A 20151-nucleotide genomic window follows, 5' to 3' on the forward strand; every position below is an offset into this window, starting at 1 on the left:
TTATTGGCAGCTCTAAAAGTGACATGTGTGTTCAGTCCAGAAATGAAAACATGCTTCACTCTTACGAATTGCTCTTATAAACATTGAACTCAGTCCAGTCAGCCTGGCAGGATGTCCCTTTGTTTGGCTAGGTTAATTGAATTCTACCCACTGAAACTGATTGTGCTCTTTATTTGGCTTAAATAAGACTTACACTGATTACAGTTTCCTTGGCCAATTTCTTGGCTGTGTCTGACCTCATGATTCAAATGTTATTTTATTCAAAGAAATACTTGGTGTCTAGCTGGCAGTATGAACAAAATGTTTTTTAAACTTTCCCTAGCTTTTCTTGCCATCAATGCAACAAATTTGAATGGGAAGAGGCTGGGTTACTGGACAGAGCTTATAAAAATAAAATTCCACTAAAAATTAATTATTATTATTAATTAAATTTGGATTTGTATCCCACTTTATCAAATGTGTGACCTTCCCATAAAAAAACATGGAAATGACAATTTTAGCAATGCATCAAATAGGGCTTGGTGATAATTGAATTTTAATCGTTATCGCGATATCAAAATGTGCGATCAACACATCGCGAAAGTCAGGTGTCCACGATGAGAAGTTCATTTTCACATGCTGCGAAAATAAACCAATCACATGCGACGTTGTTAAATTAGCTGCGTGTTCGGCCGTGGTGTCAGCTCCATACGGCGTGTGTGGTGATAGCGGACACTAACAAGCTGGTGGAGCCGAGGGCAGGCGCGTTACGTGGATGATGACGCAGAGAAAACTAGCGAGCGCGAGGAAAATGAGGTGGACCTGGTGGCGAAAGAAAATAGCTCCTCACTCATTTGGAGCTATTTTGGGTTCAAACGAGACGACGTCGACCAAGCCCAGGTGCGGTGTAAAACGTGGGGCGGTTGTGGCAACTAAGAGGGAAACACGACCAATCTTCATCACACCTGAATCACCTCCAAAAAGAACTGCACAAACAATTCAAAGACAGCCAAGGTTCTAAACAGCCGACAACACCGAGTCCGCATGACGTCAAATGACTGCAGCAACCGTCCATTTAAGTGAGTTTAGTGAACGCGACTGCGCAGCCACTCGTTCGCCCTCAGAGAGGCTCTTGAGCGCGTCAGGGAATGTGGTTACATGTCAGCGCTCCTGCTTGAAACCTAGCAAAGTGAACACGTTGGTATTCCTGTGTAAGAACTTGAAATAAGAGAAGAGTTAAAGGAGTTTTGGGATGAATAAATCTCCCTTTCTCTTGATTTAGTGGTTCTACATTACTCTTTAAGTTTTCTCCATTATAGAACTGTAATTGCTACCTTTTTAGCAAGATGATGGCATCGGCAGGTCTCCATCTTTATAATGGGAGAAATGTTTAATTTTCCAGTTGCCATGTTTAATTTATTTTATTGATGTTTTCTTCCAGATATCTTTTAGTTAGAGTCTTGGAAATTGTTTGAATTTGCCAACAGCCAGGTTTGAGCCTTGTTTAATTGCAATATGTTAAAAAAAAAAGCATATGTTGGATACAAATAACTGTTCAATTTCTTTATTCAATGGGCATAGGCTATTAAATGTTTGTGGTCTATGTTAGCTGTAAATATTAAAACAGAAAGATATGTTTTTAATGTACTGTAGCTAATATGTACCCTTTTGATATTTCATAAAAAAAAAACATTTATCGCAGGTCATATTGTCATTGCAATATTGAACAGTGTAATCGCACATCGCATATTTTCCTGGTATCACCCAGGCCTAGTATCAAATGTAATTCATTTACATATAATAATGCCCACTATAATAAAGGGAAACATCAGATTAAAAACCTTCAACTAAAATGAAATACAGTATTTTTTATTTGTTTTTCTGATATCAGCGAGAACAGAAGCTTTCTTGTCTCTGACTAGTTTCAGCTTTAGCCACTTTGCCTGTAATAGCGTGTTCATTGAGACCAATTCCAGCAGGGTTATGGTCTGATTACATTTAGGTCAGGATTATGTTTCTGAGTTATGTTGACCTTTGCCAGTGTGATTCTAATTTTCTGAATTTTGCAAACTCAAAACTTACTTATCTTCTTTGCTTTGTACAAGTTTGTAGTTATCATTTCCTGTGTTTTTTAGTCTCTCCAGGTGACACTGCTCTTAAGTATTTTGTAGCCTTTCTCTCTGCCTTTACCGTGTATTTCTCTGTAATCTGTTGACAGATCTGGTAGTGTGAGGGATAGGACTTTTGCTAATGTGACTATGGCAACTTTGTTGAAATATTGGTGTGTGAAACTCTGGTTTGACCATGTGCTGAGTCAAGCACTCAGAGTGAAGCAGACTAATAGTAAGAGAATGGGAGCTAAATTCAATTCAAAGTAAATTGAATTAAGGGACCATTTTCTTTACTGAGGTGAAAATACATTTTCATGGCTTTCATTTTACAACCAAATGGAGCTGCTTTTATTTTTAAGCTCAAGTTTAAGAGGGTGTTGCAAATGTCTTTGATGAATAGCCCAAATTCTGAGAAGCCCATTCAAGAAGTTGAGAGAGAAAGTGTGAAGTGTATCATGTGTTTCTAGCAGTTAGAGGGAGCAGTTCCTTTCTCTGTGCATGCCTCTTCCTCACCATGGAATGCTGGGAATTTGAGGAGTGCACCACACTTGAGAGCAGAGAAGGTGATGCTGAGGGAAATGCACTGCTGAGGCTTTGCTGTTATCCTGAGTGTCTGAGAGTGTTTCACGCAAGTGCTCAATGTTGCTTGCTAAGTGGTACTTCTTGCATGTCATCAGGGTCATTGTGGGTGAGGGATGACAGTCAGCGAAGGTCTGCCTCGATGTTTTGGAAGCCTCCCATGTTATTTCTCACCGCTCTCCTTATGACTGGATTTTAGACCTACTACAGTCTTGAACTAAGGCCTTCAGAACTAAAACTATGGAATTATAAATGCTTTTCACACTGGCACATTAGGGCTTTTCACATTGTACACTCTTAGCTAGCTAGCAGCTTACTTAGCCCTTTTTTCCGCACACATTATTAGTTAAGGGTAAGCCTGGGGCGAAGTGTTTCACACCTCACTTGTACTCTCCTGGGAGTAAAAGTCCCTTGATGCATGTAAGTACTGTCTCATGACAGCATCTACAATATCAGAAAACAGATAAGTAATCTATGCAGTAGTTACTGTCCTTAACATCCTTATATTCATTTTCACATTTCTTTTTTAGCTTTTCTTTTATTTGTTCTGGAATCCTGATAAATGCCTCAGCGAATTTAGCAACAGTTTGTGTTAAAACCATTACACTCTGGAATGTTCTGTCAAATTTATCTTGAACAGACTTCACAAACCACTAAATTGGGAACATTGCCGTGTCAGCCTGCAACTAATTTGATTGGTTGAATTTTTTTCAAGATTTTTTAGGCATAGAAGCCTTTATTTACCAGACAGAGACAGACAGGAAACCAGGGGGGGTGACATGCAGCAAGGACCAGGGTCACTCGACCACCTGAGCAAGTCGATTGTTTGAATTTTTGTCTTGGCATGAAATCGTCTTGCTGATTTTGCTAGTTTGCTAGTGTTAGCTGTCAACAGACACTGGCTTCTGGAGGAAGGAATGTAAACACAAAACAAGAAAATACAGATTGCATATCAAAAAGAGGACTATTATTTGAAAACAAAACCTTGACACAAATTCTACTTTTTTCCTTAGCCCTTTTTCAAACAGGTAGTTGTTAGCCCTTAGCTTAGGTCATTTTCTGGGGATAATCCTGAAAGTCAGGGCTAACCCTGCTGTGCTGCAGGGCCAGCAAGTCAGGGTTAGCACACATTAGTATAGTATCCCTCCACTACTTGCTCTATATAGCCAGTAGTCTGTCTATAACTCAATCTTTTTTAATGGGCAATTCAAAAAAAAAATCAATAATTGCAATCAGTCTTAATATTGAAATGTAATACTTAATAGAATTGTAGAATTGTGAATGGCTACACCACAATCTTCTCAGACTTCCAGGGGAGGTTGATGGCAGTTTTGTCCTCATATAGCCTTGTTGTGTTACTTTATATCCTGACCCTTGTTTTCTGTTTATTTTTTGTCCTTGCAGAATAATTCTAATCAACATTATGTTAATGACGTTTCAAGTCCAAAGTTATGTGGGGCTGGCATGATTTCTCCAGCATTTTTTGGCCCCACTGGCTTTTACAGTTCCAACAAATTTCCTTTGGTTTATTATTGTGTGTGTGTGTGTGTGTGTGTGTGTGTGTGGAGGACCTGGTTTAAGAATGTCCCATGTGATGATGTTGCAATATCTTGTGGGTAGCGTTTTACAGTTTTGAAGTTTAGAATTACATACAAGTATGGTTCTCTTTGTGTATCTTTTACTCCTCTTACCAAGTACATTTCCTCTTTTATGTGTTAAAACATTTACCTTGAATATTCATCCAATCATACTATTATTTAACACCGTCAGCTCTCAGTATAGCTGGCAATCAAGTAAAATTAGCATCTTTTCAGAGCAGATCTATAAATATTCTCCTCACCATCTGAATATTGGGAAATATTTTGTACCACATTGTCTATTGTCATATTGTACTTTTCTTTGCTCAATGCGTACCTGTTAGTCAGAAGTTCTGGGTGTGAAGATTTATAAAACTATGTTAGTTCCATCTACATCTAATTTCCACTTGGATTTCCCATTTTCACCAAACTTTGCGAATGTGTGTAGCAAGGAACAATGTAGCATTGACCATAGTGGAGGTTTGCAATCTCCCACTGCCCTATTGTTTGCTTAAATGCTACCAACTGCAAAATCTATGTGCTGTAATGGCTCTGATTAATTATGTCTGCCATAGAGGTTGTGTTTTCAGGGACATGTTATTAGTTTGACTGTCAGTGGGATTATACAAACAGCTGGCCAATTTTTCTGGGAGGAGTGGACAGTGGGCCAAAAACAGGCCATCACATTTTTGCAGCATGACTCAGAGGTAGAGTGGCCATCTAGCAACCAAAGGGTGGCTGGTTTGAACCTCACTTCCCCCGGTGATGATGTCAAAGTGTCCTTGAACAAGATACCGAACCGGTAATTGCTCCCGATGAGTAGGGTGGCACCTTGTATGGCAGCCTCCACATCAGTGTGTGTGTGTGAATTGGTGAATGAGATGACACAATCACGCACTTTGAGTGCTGGTAAGGTAGAAAGGCACTATATAAAAATAAGTCAATTTACCATTCTATTTACATTTTGGGACAGAGCTGGACATTTTTTTTAATCAGTTTGCAAGAAACTATAACAAGGACCTCAATGGGGGTCTGGGATCTCTGAATGTCCTCCTAGTTGGCAAAGACTTGGGCTGAATGATACTGAATAGTGAATGGTGTTGTAAGTAGGTCTGCAGGGCATGATCGAAAGAATTGAAATCCCCAGCCCTTGAGTCCAATTATTTCAGCCTTTGCAAGATGCTGTCATCTTGCAACTGCTACAGTCCGTACCATCCTTCCTAAAAACAGTAGTCCTTTGTATGTCCGGTTTAAGCTCATGTTGATACGTCATCGCTTTGGCATTCAGAATAATGGTTAAAGTATTCTCAAGATATTGTTTGTGTGTGTGAGGCTGATTTAGACCTTTTTCATTTTCATCCACATTTTGTGTCGCTCAGCTTCTCTGAAAACAAGGATGGTCTTTGATGTTGATGAGACTTTTTATGAAGACTACTCCTTCATGTACCTTCAGCACCTGTTCAGAACCGGCTGATTGCTGCCTGCAGCTGTCTCCAGAATCGCTCATCCAAACGGCTTCATTCTCTACATTAAGTTTCCTTGGGAACTCCATCCACCCATCCATCCATTTTCTACCGCTTATCCTGTTAAGGATTGTCAGGTCGCCAATCCATCTCAAGGCCAACACATATAGACAGACAAACATTCATACTCATGTGGACCATGGTGTGTTTCTTTTGAGGTGCAAAAGGAAATGGGCCAAATATAGGAAGTAAACTAAAAAACATTCATTTGACTTGCTCACACACAGGTGACGGCAGTGTGAGTCAGGGAGGAGGAAGCACAGAGGAGTCTGTTTTTTTTTTTTAACTTACATTTTAATCGCAAAAGAGAATCAAAAGGTAATTTAACACTTAAGCGTAGTTTGACAGTTATGTGACACCATGGCCATTTTTATGAGGCCATTAGAAATTGAAGGTGTTGACACAGTCAAATTTGGGGAATAGAAGGTGTGCAGGTTAATGACATAATTTACATATAAATGTAGCAAAAAAGATCAGACTGAAATGTGGCCCTGTGATTTGGAGCCCTCTGTAGGACAAAATAAGACCGTGTCGCACACGTAACATCATTAAAGACATGCTTGTGGAATCCCCCGGTCTCCTTATTCTGACCATGTGACCTTTGTTACGGCAGCATGGCTCGGGGGTAGAGTGGCCGTCTAGCAACTGAAGGGTCGCTGGTTCGATCCTTGACCCCGGTGACCATGTCCAAGTGTCCTTGAGCAAGGTACTTGACCCATAATTGCTCCTGATGAGTAGGTTGGTGCCTTGCATGGTAGCCTCCATCATCAGTGTGAGTGTGTGTGAATGGGTGAATGAGATGACACTGTAAAGCGCTTTGAGTGCCGCTAAGGTAGAAAAGCGCTATATAAAATTGAGTCCATTTACCATCTTTGTGTACAAAATATGATGAACTTGATAAAATGACAGTGTGACACCAAACCTGACCAAATAAAAATGCAAATGCAGGACCTTCTCCCCAGAACTGTACTGAGTCCACTGAACTATAGGTATAAAAAACCCTCAAATCTCTAATCTCGGTCATTGCTCAGTCTAGATCAGACTGTTGTGTATATCTCCAAAAAGTTGAGGTCATTGTGTGGTTTGGAAATGGTATCATCTTTAAAGACACGTGTTTGAATGGTAGTTTTTACTCCTTATTCATTAGTTGATACCCTTTCGGCTTCATGCATACGTCAGTAAAAATGTTGAAACACAGTATGTGTAGAGATAATGAATTAAATGAGGATATTCCATGGGTTATTTTACTCCAAAATATGTTCACTGAATACTTGCCTTCCATCATCTGTCTCTATCTCACTGTAGGTTTGTATGTTCCACATTTTTACTGGCACACAATTTTGACTTGTTTTTACTTGCAGCTTTATATCATCCTATTGGATTTCATTCATTTAATTTAAGTTTAATTTGATTTGTGTTTGTGTATGTGTCCTGTTTTCTACAGGGGCCTGAGGCCTGGACGTCACCTAGAGGAGGACGACATTGTGCCTGAACTGGCTCACATTCATCCCAGGGAGAGACCTGACTGGGAGGAGACAATCAGTGCCATGGTGACGCACACACACACGCACGCACATACACACACACACACACGATGTTAGCATCAACAAACTGGTCAGTCACTCTTTAGTGGAAAGTGGTTTGTGTCTTCCTCTCATTTTGGATGTCATAACAAAATGTCAGACCCTCTGATAACACCAACCCACACTCAATTACCGTAGCAGCCGCTTCATTTGTTCTTATCAGTATCTTTAAACCCAATGGATTGATTGCTTATCCCTCTTTCTCTTCTACTGAAACTAAGTCCTTCTCCTGAAACAAGACACCTCGTGCCGATTAATGTAGATGATTGCTGGCATATGAAAGCCACCACGCTGGACTCTAAACACAGATTGTAAACGGTCATCTACCTGCCATCTCTCTCCACACTGTCCTATTTCAGCACATGAGATCCTATTCACCAGACAGCATCATTCATTATTTCCTCTCCTCCTGCGTTTGGTTTGGGTCTCACTTCTTGCATCAACAGCATGGTGAAAATGAGGCCGTCTCCATGGTAACATGCTGAGCCGCCCATGGTCGGCACGCGGTTGGAGCAAGTGCTCAATTTGATCAGGCATTAGGGAGAGAGAGAAAAAGAGAAACAACAATCTCACCAGGCTAATGAATATTGATCACAGAGGTGTGGCTTTTAATACTGCATGTCTGCTTTTCTTTGTTCACTATTTGATACGAGAGGGAATCTGTACTGGAGTTGCATGCATTTTACATGTCTGAGCACAAAGCTACTCCGTTTGAGCTGCCACACCAACGCCCTGTTGCACTGTGTAGGATGCAAGTCATAAAGAAACAGAGGTTCCCACCTGCCTGCACATATTGATTTTGCATGTTACACAGTACAATGATCATGGATTGATTTTCATATTATAAACTGAAGAAACTATTGTGATAGCTGTCTGTCTTTGCAAGCTTCGAAAGGAAATTGCCTGCCATGACACATAATGTTGCCCCTAACAGAATCTAAACCAAATTCTAACCTGAAACTTAATGTGTCTCAGAAAGTAACGGCAGACAAAATTGTCCTGACCTTCTCAATGATGGTTTAAAACTCCAGTGTGGCCACAGATCACACTTGGTACATTAAATTAAATCTGCCAACTTTATTTATCTGATTTGCATCATTTGTCAGCAGCTCTCTGGTGAAGTTTTTTTCACTGATCCTTTTTTGTGTGGTTGCACTGAAATAGTGGCCATGCATTGTTATCACTGATATAAGCCGTTATTTGCCACACTGACGACTACAGGCCCATTGGCTAACAGGATGACATTGACAAATGGCAGTGGATAAGAGCTATCTGATAATGTGAAACTTTAAATATCATTTTAGAAATTTAGGTAAGATGCATGTGGTGAAGAGCTAAAAGACTTAAGAATTGTTATGAGCATTATTTGGCAACAACCAAAATAAACAAACTGACATCAAGAAACAACAAGGCATTACTATTTAAATAAACAAACAAACATAAACATCATAATCTGCTTTTTGCCAAATAAGTACTTTCAACAAGAGTATCTTTATCAGCCCTGACTTCTCCATTTGTGAAAATATGACCTAAAATTAGAAAAGTTAGCTTATTTTTAAACATAAAAGGAAAAAAAACTTGGTTGTTTATTCATCAAGGAAATGTATCCATCTTGTCAGTGGCAAAAATGTCTAAACTTTACATCCAAAAAGCAGTTATAGCTGAAAGTTTATATTAATGGTATACAGTCAGGTTTGAACCTGGGCAGTCCTTTTAATTTTATGGGACCATCTTATTTTAAAGACACAAGTTTGCGAGAGACATTTCTGAAGATCTTAGATGCCCGAATACTGGAAATGCTGATGCTGGAAAGGAAAAAATATACAAAGCATTTGTGTATATGTGGAAATCGAGACAGGAAGGCTTAGTTAAATTTCAAGCAAGGGCTTAACTATTCGTCCAACAAGTGGAATGCTAAATTCTCACTGAAAGTGATTTATTTTCTACATTCCAAATGACAAGACCCCCCTGAGTCCTTTGTGTTGTTCTGTAGTACCATGGAAAATCATCAGTGTAATTTTGTACACAGTGGCAAGCAACAAAGCAGATATGTGGTCTTATAGCACAGTGAACGAGCACTGGCTCACCTTCACTGGAAAACACTGACATGATCTACACACAAATTACTGTATATATGATAAATAATAACATGCTGGCTGTAACTTGCAGTAAGGATGCATGGATCATGTCTCAGCCAGGCACGACAATCCACATTACCACCCCACCTCCTCACTGTCATGAAAATAAATCAGGGTTTCTACGATCAGGTTAAGTTATTAGTCACAGCGGACTGTCAGCTTGGCCACAGAGAACAAAACTTTTCCCAGTGTGGTATGCAGTGAGCTGGAAAGAGTTTGCAAAAGAACTGCTATCAGATCCTATTTGGCGTATACATTAGGCAGTAACTAATACACATCTGACCCTGCTATACCTTATTAGAACATTATTATTATTATCATTATTATTAGAACATTATCTACAACATAGTCACCCTTAGCCTTCCTCAAACACTCCAGGAGACCTGTGTATTTACTTTTACCTGGGTTTTATGCAGAATTTGCTTGAAGGAGAGTTTCAATATGTGTGGGACTTTAAAGTATCCTTATTTCTAGCTCATAGGAACAGGTTTCTCACACACCTACATTTATTGTCTCTCTACCCCCAGTCTCCGTCATTCAGCAGGTGTCATATATCACACAAACACTCACAGTCTTTCAGGCTGGTTGGTTGCTGAATAAGGCCACTAGGTATATTGGCATAAGACTCTTAACATAAAATAAACACAGCAATGTTTGGGTAGTTCATGCCTGAATAGTGCATTCTTAAACAGTACAGCCAGATAATGTATATGGTTAATCTTTGTTGTTCTAACATCAATCTGCTGTTAAATGTAAATCCAGACTTTTTAGGTGATGTCTTAATGGACCCCATCTGTGTTGTTACAAGTGCACCCAATTTAGCAGGCAAAGCCAAATACATATTAATCTTACAATGAATAGGAGGAAAAGAGGTCTAATAAAAGAAAAAAGCTAAAAAAACAAAAACATGATATGCTGCTTGTTCAGTACTAGTTTAAATTCTGTTATCAGGAGAAGAGTCAACTCATCAAAACTACTTTCAAGTGAAGCTGCTGTGATCTTAGTGAGAGACTCACACCAGTGAAGAATTTTGCTGTGAGGTATTGTTCTGTATTTCTATGGTACTGTATCATAACTCTATATTCATGTAAAGATTTGTAGATATTTATAGAGTATTTGGTTGGTACACAACCAGGAAATAGTGGGGATGTGACCGAAATCCTTTTTAAGATGGCGACTGTATATTATTTGTGAAATTCAGATGTAGAGAATATAGCTCGAAATGTCACTGCTGTGAGTATCCCAATATTTACACTTCTAGCACCTTCTTCTACATTTTTTTTTTTTTTTTTAGATCTGCATGTTTTTTTGTTTTTTTTTTTAGGCCCAGGAATGACATGTTTGCTATAGAAAGTATTGTCATGTTCATATATTGTGGACTTTTCTTGGAGAAATGGGTTGTAGATATAGTTGAGGTAACTTGACATTATTTTGTATGAAGAAAATATCAGGGCACGAAAGGATCACTTTGCACATCTATTTTAAGAGACAGGTCCATAGAAGAAGGGCAGCGAGAGAACAGGTCCATAGGAGAAGGGCAGCGAGAGAACAGGTCCGTAGGAGAAGGGCAGCGAGAGAACAGGTCTGTAGGAGAAGGGCAGTGAGAGAACAGGTCTGTAGGAGAAGGGCAGCGAGAGAACAGGTCTGTAGGAGAAGGGCAGCGAGAGAACAGGTCCATAGGAGAAGGGCAGTGAGAGAACAGGTCCATAGGAGAAAGGCAGTCAGAAAACAGGACCTGAAGGAGAAAGGCAGACCTTCAGGTGGAAACATTGCAAATAAATGTAATATTGAAAGTTCAGACAGTGTACAGGAGCTCCCTTTTTGCACTCTGGTGAAGAAAAGATGTCAGTTTATTTTTCCTGGTTGAGGAATTCTGCATGTCCTTAAATATGTCTTGAAGGGGACATGGTTCATTCCATTTAGCTGAGCCGGTTTCAGGGCTCTGGTATTGTCCATGCTCAATAGAGTACCTTAGTGGGATAATTAATTTAATAGAGCAATTATAAATGTTTCCACCCATGTGTTTCCAGCTTTTGAGAAGTCAAAACATCTGCTGTAAAAAGGCTGTGTAAATCAAAAGTCAAAAGGCTTTAACTAGTTACCACTTGATTTAAGTGACCCGCCACTCCACTGAGCCTCTTGAAATTCATTGGTAAACACACTTGCTGTGCTCTGTCATTTATTTAATGGCTTTTTTTGGGGGGTAAAAAAGTCACCTATTCACATGCTGGCATGTCTTATATTTATTCTGACACAACACAGGTAGAGGAAACAAATCCTAAGTGGGACCCAGTATTTTGATGAATCGTGTTTGGTCTCAAATTAGATGTGTGTGTCAGGTCATGCCCAAATAAGGGCAGCGAACTGTTATGTATGTTTTGTGTCACAAATCACTTGACATTTTCATTCAGATCTAAGAAGGAAAAAAGGAAATACAAAGGCATTAGACCTTGTTTCTTCCTCTTATATTAACTCCTCTTATGGTTTATTTAATTGCACATAAGAAATAAAAACAGAAAGAAACCAAGCAATTAGTAAAAAAAAAAAAAAATCAGTAAAAAGAAACAATACATACAGTACATATTGATAAGGAATTTGAAATAAAATGTTAATATAAGGCAGGAATTGTTGTCATGGGGACTCTAAAAGCAAAACATTATTAAGGTTTTTGGGGTTAAAAAAATGGATATTGCGGTTTCTAAAAATGACTTGTAATTTTTTTCCAGTGTAGAGGTTCTCAGAATTAGATGAAAATTTAGGATAAGGTCATCCTGAGGAGAGTGAGATTAAGATTGTTGGCTAACCTTGTCATGTTATGATAACATTTAAATTCTACTGAATACATCTTGAAAACATTCTGAGAGTCTAGTTGTGAGAACGGGCATTAGACTTTTCTGCCCTGAGTACAGGCATGTGTTAATCTGTAGTGCAGAAGTGATCTTACGCACTAAAACATGAAATAAGTCAAAGCCACATTTATAGTTCGATACAATGCAATAAACTTTCCACCTGCAGTGTCTGCCACTGTCCAGATGTGATTCTGCATGTCCCATATTATTTGGATTTTGATTGAATGGAGTTGTTTTCTATTGGAGAGGTTTCTTTTTACTGCCATAAAACTTCAGTTTCACCAAGTCAGCTGAGCAGGTGTGCCTTAATAAAGATGCCATCCTTAAAGATTTAATTTTTTCTTAATAAAGGGGTTTCTTCAGGGTTTTCCTGAGGTACAGGCTGATTTTAACAGCACAAAAAGCAGTTGTGAGTGAGTAATAAAGACAAGAGCACTTTTCAGTGTTGATGCCAGGAAATATGAAATTAATGATGCTCTTAAATTGTTAGAATAGGCTTTGGCTATATATCGATATATATCAAATATTGTCTAAATGTGGTATTCTATTCTGTATTTTGTCTGTATTGAGAATTGTGACACAATGTCACTGTCTCAATCTTTTCAGAAATGCAAAGTCTGGTAATTAGAAAATTAAATGTTAGAAAATTGGGGTGAAAAATTAGTTTTACCGCTTATTACTAGGCAGGTCAGGACCAATTTGAACATCTTTATTTTCTGACATGTATGCGATTTTCTATAGTTATTGGAAAAAAAGCTTCTTCTTAATTTTTCTCTACATTTCCCAGCCTTCTACACAGTCAAATAACAAATCTGTTCATGTATGTTTTGTACTTTGTCTGAATAAAGTTGAAACTGATTAAAATAAAAACAAAACTGATCATGTAACAATTGTGTGGAACATCACTATCTGTAAACAAAACAAAGATTACATCCATCTGCATAGAATAATGCTTAGAACTAACATGTAACATGTCAGCTGTGTGTTGCCTTGGTGGAAGATTGTTCAGTATAACAGTGGCAGAGAGGACTGGAGAACTGAAGTTTGTTTTCTGTGTAAATTTTAGGCGAGGAGTGCTGAGATCCCAGAGCTGCGGTCTGAGCCTCTCATGCGCTCGAGCAGCAGCAGCACAGCCAGCATGAAGGTCAAAAATGTCAAGAAGTAAGTACAAACACACACACACACATATACACACACACTGTCTTCTGCACGCTCAAGTTGTTATCATGCACAGATGATGAGGTGCTAACCCAACTCTGTACTTGTGTCCTTTCTAGACTTTGCTTTACCAAGGGCCACTTTCCAAAACTGGCAGAGTGCGCTCATTTCCACTACGAGAATGTGGACTTTGGATCAATCCAGGTAAAATACTGAAATATTTTCACCCTAATTTGCATGTGTCATGTTAATTTACAAAGATCCCAAACGATGACAAGTGCAACCTGTGGCTGGAAACGTGCGTTAACGTCGCAGATCTTTCTTTAAATGTTTAAACTGTGGCACAATAAATGTCAATCATAGTTCAGGCAATGCTTTGAACTTTGCATATATTTTTTCCCGTCATCCCCCTGCAGTGTAGGGTGAGAAGATGATGCTCTTAAAGCCAGAAGTTTGACTCACATGTCTCTTCCAATTGATATCAAGGAGAATTTTTGCCGTTGATATCACCAAGATCGTTGATTTGCATTTGTTTGATATTTCCCATGAAGTCCCTCGCCAGCTAAAGCACGACCTCATTCACTCCAGTTTCACATACCTCAGCTCAGTGAGAATATTTATGTAGGACTGCTTGAAGTTACATGTAGGTTTGGACAACTGCTGGTGCACTTGTCAATTATATGCTTACCCTTTTGACAATATCACACTTAAAATTGTACTCTATGTTAAATAAGATCAAATGCAGTTGGGAAAGAAATGATATATGTGTATGTGTATATATATGTGTATGTGTATATATATATGTGTATGTGTATATATATGTGTATGTGTATATATATGTGTATGTGTATATATATGTATGTGTATATATATATGTATGTATATATATGTATATATGTATGTATATATATATGTGTATGTGTATATATGTGTATGTGTATATATATGTGTATGTGTATGTATGTATGTATATATATGTATATATGTATGTATATATGTGTATATATGTATATATGTGTATATATGTATATATATATGTATATATATATATGTATGTGTATATATGTATATATATATATGTGTATATATGTATGTGTATGTATGTGTATATATGTATGTGTATGTATATATGTGTATATATGTATGTGTATGTATATATGTGTATATATGTATATGTATATATGTGTATATATGTATATGTTTATATGTATGTATATGTATATATATGTATATGTATATATGTATATATATGTATGTATATATGTATATATGTGTATATGTATATGTATATGTATGTGTGTGTGTGTGTGTATTGTCTGCGTATGATTGTGAAAACAAACTCCGTCACAGCTTTTTATTGATTGATAACATTACTGGATTCACACTACACTAAAGGAATGAAGACTGGGTTGTTCTTATAAACTCTAAATGACTGCTAGAAAAATGGAATTTTGTCAGTGAAATTTGACTTTTCCTCATAAAAACAATATCAGGCACCTGACCATTCTTTGACATCTTAAAGAACCAGTAGGGGTCAGTACTCAGCTAAACTTGTTACATGTTGTTGTCTGGAGGGCAGAAGTAGCCTGTCCACACATATTTCACATGCAGCTATTTTATTGATAAAACTCAGGTTGCATTTGCTGCATGGACAAAGGCAGCTCGTCATCTAATATGGATTGTCTTTACCCAGCAGATCAGCTCTGCTTTTGCTGTCCCTGCTGTGAGTACTAGCAGACAGAATCACAGTCTCACCCGTCCTGTGGATTTTATGTTGCTTTCAAATATCACTGCTTCTTTGTTTGCTGCTGCGTGGTTTTGGTGTTCACTACTACTCCTGCTTTTTCTCTGAAGGGAATTAAACCCTCAGGAAAAACTCACCTTTTCTGGATTTGTGATTTTGATTTATTACTCAAGATTTGTTCCCCTTGTGTCAATCTTTGCCTTATGCGTAATGCCTTCCACTGTGATAAACGGCTATTTAATTTTTCACTATATCAAAAACCTTGTTGAAACCATCATAATCAGAATAGAACCTCCTTTTTTTGCAATATGAATGAGACAACTGGTGTTTTAGGTTATATTTGACGGATAACCTCCCTGCATTCTTTGCAAAGCAGATGTTTTTCAGCAGACGGACCATGCAAATCATCTCATCTGCTGGTGTGACAGAAATTAATTCAATGGAATGTTATGTTTTCTGTATGCCTAAGGGTAAATATGCAGTAAGCATTTGACAGAATTAAAATTCCATTGCTCTGACCTAACCAAATTGGAGTTATTCTGACTCTAACACCAGTATTATAAATGCCTCTGATACTGTGTATAAATGTGGGATCAGTATCAGCAAGGACACAGTTGTATGCGCCTTATACCACTTCTTTTAGGACTGTGGACAGGACTGTACCACTCCCTAGATTGCTCAATTATATCTGACTGTAATTGCATTGAGGAAATTAGTTCTTAACTGCTTTAAAACAGTCGCAGTGATGAATTTATTTTTCATCACATCAAGTATAGATGAAGACGACGACGGACGACCAGTGCTGGCAAACTATCAGCAGCTTGTCAATAGAATACATGGTAAAATTACACCAATACAATATGGATGTTTTCACCATCTAAACTAAACGTGTGTGTGTGTGTGTGTGTGTGTGTGTGTATCGGACATGTATAATGACGTAGTATATTTGAGTGCTTCGATGAATCATGAACGTAGATTTTTATGAGCTGTGTTAAACGCAAAATGATAGCTGCTGTTGTCCATCCATCCATTTTTTTTTTATACCACTTATCCTGTTAAGGGTTGTGGGGGGGCTGGAGTCTATCCCAGCAGCCTTCAACGAGAGGTGGGGTTCACCCTGGACAGGTCGCCAGTCCATTGCAGAGCCAACACAAATAGACAGACAACCATTCAAACTCACACCCACAGTCGAGTATCAGTCAGCCTCGTCCCCTCTTGATATCTTTGGCTGTGGGAGGAAGCTGGAGTACCAGAGAGAACCCACACAGGTACAGGGAGAACATGCAGACTCCACACAGAAAGATCCTGTGCCCAAGCAGGGGCTCGAACCTGGTACCTTCTTGCTGTGAGGCGACGGTGCTGACCACTGTACCACCACGCCGTGGCTGCTGTTGTGCAAAAACTAATGTAGGTCTTAATAGACAAACCATGACATATTGTCTGTTTTTTTTCTGCATCAGTATTTTTGATGAATAAAAATGGCAGGAGGGCATGTATTTAAGATATTCTACAACAGTTCCTGTTCTTGGCAGTAAAAATATAGAGTATCAGAATACATTCAGGTTTGCCTCAGTCACATTTCCTGCACCTGATGTTGTTTACCTTAACTGTAACTGAACCTGTTGACCCTGTCAGTATGTTTTATTGCACTGGAGCCTCACAGTTTGTTGTAAGAATATGGCTATTAGCCTTAACAAGCATCTGTCACTTCTTCTCATTCTGCCTTCTAACTGTATTATTTACTGCGTACAGTCTATCTCCTGATATCCTCTTGACCAATAGAAAGTTTCTCTCTCTGAGCCCTCTGATCCTAATTGATGTCTCTCTTGAATGGACCCCAGTTTTCCTCCTCTCATCACCCCTCTCAGCTGCCTCCCAGCCCCACAGGCTACGGCCTGCACGATACAGTCTGTGGACACCCTGAAGTAACTTTATCCACTTCAATAGTACCTTCCCACTGTGCCACTCAGCCATGCTCTTCCGGATGGTTTATCCAGAACCTAGCATTTCGTCCTGCCTTGTCACACAGACCACACTTAGTTCCAGACATTTTGCTGTTAATGGAGAGCTCAGAACCACACAAGTGGTACCTGTCTAAAAACAGATGTTTTTACTCTCAGCTATTCTGTACGATGATTTACAGCCTTCTAAGGAATTTAGAGAATGTTACTTAAGTAACTACTAGAAGCACTTAGATGGTACATGTACATGGTAGAAAAAGACAGATTGTTGTGCTAGTTTGACTGAAGCTGGAATTTAAGGTACATGCCAGCATGTTAATCTGACTAAAATCATCCTTTTCAAAGTAAAGCAACACATCTTGATAATGTGGCTGTGAATCAATTCGCTCGTCTTCATTTCAATTGGCCCGAAATTGGTCCAGCAGCCTGTTTTGGTTTCATCGGGTCCTCTGTGGTATTTAACCCAAAAGTTGAACTTGATTATCACCGTGAGCAAAAAATTGGGAAAAAACAACATATTTCTGGACATATTAGGAGACAGCCTTTAAGCTGTCTCCACTTGAGGAGTTGTCTTTTTCCTAAATAATCTTTGCACTCACTTGCTAACTTCATTGGTTGAAACTGGAAGTCTGATTGCAACCAGCTGTAAAGGGGCATCCTGTCACCTATCACTGCAGAACTGAGAACACTCAAATGAGTAAATTGATTTGTTCCCGGATTCTTGTATACTTGGACAACGACAGAAACTGTAAATCCATTGCGAGAGAGCACTGACCACCAAGGCCGATTCCTTCACTCCGACATAAATTTTCATCAGAGTCCTGATGCCTGAACATTTTCATGAAGATCCAATGTAAAGATTTCCAAATAAGTGAATGTAAATGTCAGAAGTGCCCTATCTTGCACAAGTGGAAAGAAAGTACTGGATCTGCCCCAAAAGGTAGTTGGTTCATCCTTGGCTACAACAACACCCCTCCCTCAAGTTTCGTTAAAATTACCCTGGTAGTTTTTCCATAATCCTGCTGACAATCCAACCAAACATAACCTCTGTGGTGAGCCAGAATTATTTTACCGTATATTGTTTGCAGTTATCAGCCTTTAGAACTGCTTTATCTTAGTGTATCATCAATCTGATAGTCACCAGCTTTAGCAGCTATGGTAGAAAACTGGACAAGTACGCAGGGAAGACAGGAAGGTTAGCCACTCATAAAGATGTAAATGTTCTGATGTGTTCGTGTAAAGGAAGAGGAGTGTATCTAGCCTCTGACAATGATCACAAAAAAGTCAGTTTAACAACTGTGAAGGAGCGCCCACCTCTCATCTCAACAGTGCACATTATCAGAAGGTGCGTGTGTGCGTGGGTGCTTGCAGTGTCACGCATGTGATGAAGACTGACGCCCCTCTTAGCCTATTCTGTAGGCTACCTCTTTGTGTGTGTGTGTGTGTGTGTGTGTGAGAGTGTGAGTGTGTGTATGTGTTGCTGTATAGCTGATACCTCTGGATTTGACAGTGACAATCAGGAGGGTGAAGATGAGGGTCTCTGTACACCGTTTTAGCTGTGCTCTCTCCATCCGTCCTATCTATCATTCCATCCCTCCATCACTTGCATTTTTCCGCCCCTGCTGTCTGAGCATCATGACACAATATGCTCCCACTGCCCACACACCCCCTTCGCACACAAAGGACCAAGAGTGATGCATAGATGAATTCCCTCCCCCAGCAAGACTCAATCCATCAATAGCAGCAGTGCATTGAGGCCAGCACACAGCACCAGCCAAGTTAGCCTTTAAAGCAACACACGTGACAAACACCCCAACCCGGAAAACACTCATGACAATAAAAGCTAAGATTGCTTTTAACTTCTAATTGTTGATGCCTGTTTGTTGGTGAAGATAAGGCAAACAAGATGATGTCAAATGGTCTGTCACATGTTTACACAGAGAAGCTTGCTGCACTCCTTGTGAGCAGAGGATGATGTAACCATTAGATTCACTCTGCCCCTGTTAGAGGAAACAAAAGAACAGCCAGAACACGCTCTTGTGCGCGCGCGCGCGCGCACACACACACACACACACACACACACACACACACACACACACTTAGGTCTTTGTCTCTCATGCTTGTTGTTGGAAGACAGTCATGTAGAAGGCTTGGTTTGAAAATCTGATTGGACCTTTCACATGTTCCTCTGCTGGGTTAGGAGATTTGACCAAAAACTGTTTTGTTTGAATATTTTTAGAATTTTGTCAGAGCTAAATCTCCATTCAACAATGAAAAGGCAAGAATCCCCAAAGCATGCATTTAAGGAGAGATAAAGTCAACCTGCACATCTGTGCTTGCAATGACTGCTGTAAACAGTGATTACCGTCAAAGAGAATGGCACCTAAATAGGCTCTGCAAAGTTTTGCTAAGTATATGTATTGCACTTCAAGTCATAATATCTCATTATTTATCACAAATCTTTCAATTTACAGTTACCACCTCAGAAAGACAAAGTGGCTTGTTTTACTCTTTTAAATGAGTGAATTTTTTGTTTCTTATAAATTATTAATTTTCTTTACCTTTTTGCAAGCAAAATAAAATTGAGCATTTTCCTGGTTTTCTGAATAAGATGTGCCGTGCCTTTATAATTAAGCCCCAGATTGTACTTTTTAAGTGACAGACTTCACAAGTTAAGAAAAATATACTTGTCAAGATTTGGTTCTTTCCCGTGTGTTTTTGATTCATCTTACATAACAAAGATGATGATATTTTCTGACGTGAGCCTAACTGACAAGCTATGCAAAAGAGTTAAATATATGCTGTTTTACTCAGTCCCACAGTAAAGAGAGATACAGATCTGCACAACAGTTAGCTCCCATTAGAGGACCTCATTATGCAGTGATGTTTTCAAGCAAAAGTACTCTTCCTCAGACTTGCACCAGCACCCACTAAGGCATGACTGTGTCT

At 39.0% G+C, this 20151-nt stretch overlaps 1 protein-coding gene across 4 annotated transcripts in view; it reads left to right on the forward strand.

Moving 5' to 3' along the window:
- arhgap32b (Rho GTPase activating protein 32b) overlaps nt 1-20151 on the forward strand; it is a 123961-nt gene that overhangs the window by 47567 nt on the left and 56243 nt on the right. For all 4 annotated transcript variants that reach the window (XM_086225830.1, XM_086225833.1, XM_086225834.1 and 1 more), the window contains 3 exons: nt 7214-7319; nt 13406-13500; nt 13617-13701. In XM_086225830.1, the coding sequence (XP_086081956.1) occupies nt 7214-7319; nt 13406-13500; nt 13617-13701 (286 nt within the window). The remainder of the gene's footprint in view (nt 1-7213; nt 7320-13405; nt 13501-13616; nt 13702-20151) is intronic.

Source organism: Aulostomus chinensis, chromosome 15, assembly GCF_037954235.1.
Source record: "Aulostomus chinensis isolate RoL2024-O1b breed Wild chromosome 15, RoL_Achi_v1.0, whole genome shotgun sequence".
Taxonomy (NCBI): Eukaryota; Metazoa; Chordata; class Actinopteri; order Syngnathiformes; family Aulostomidae; genus Aulostomus; species Aulostomus chinensis.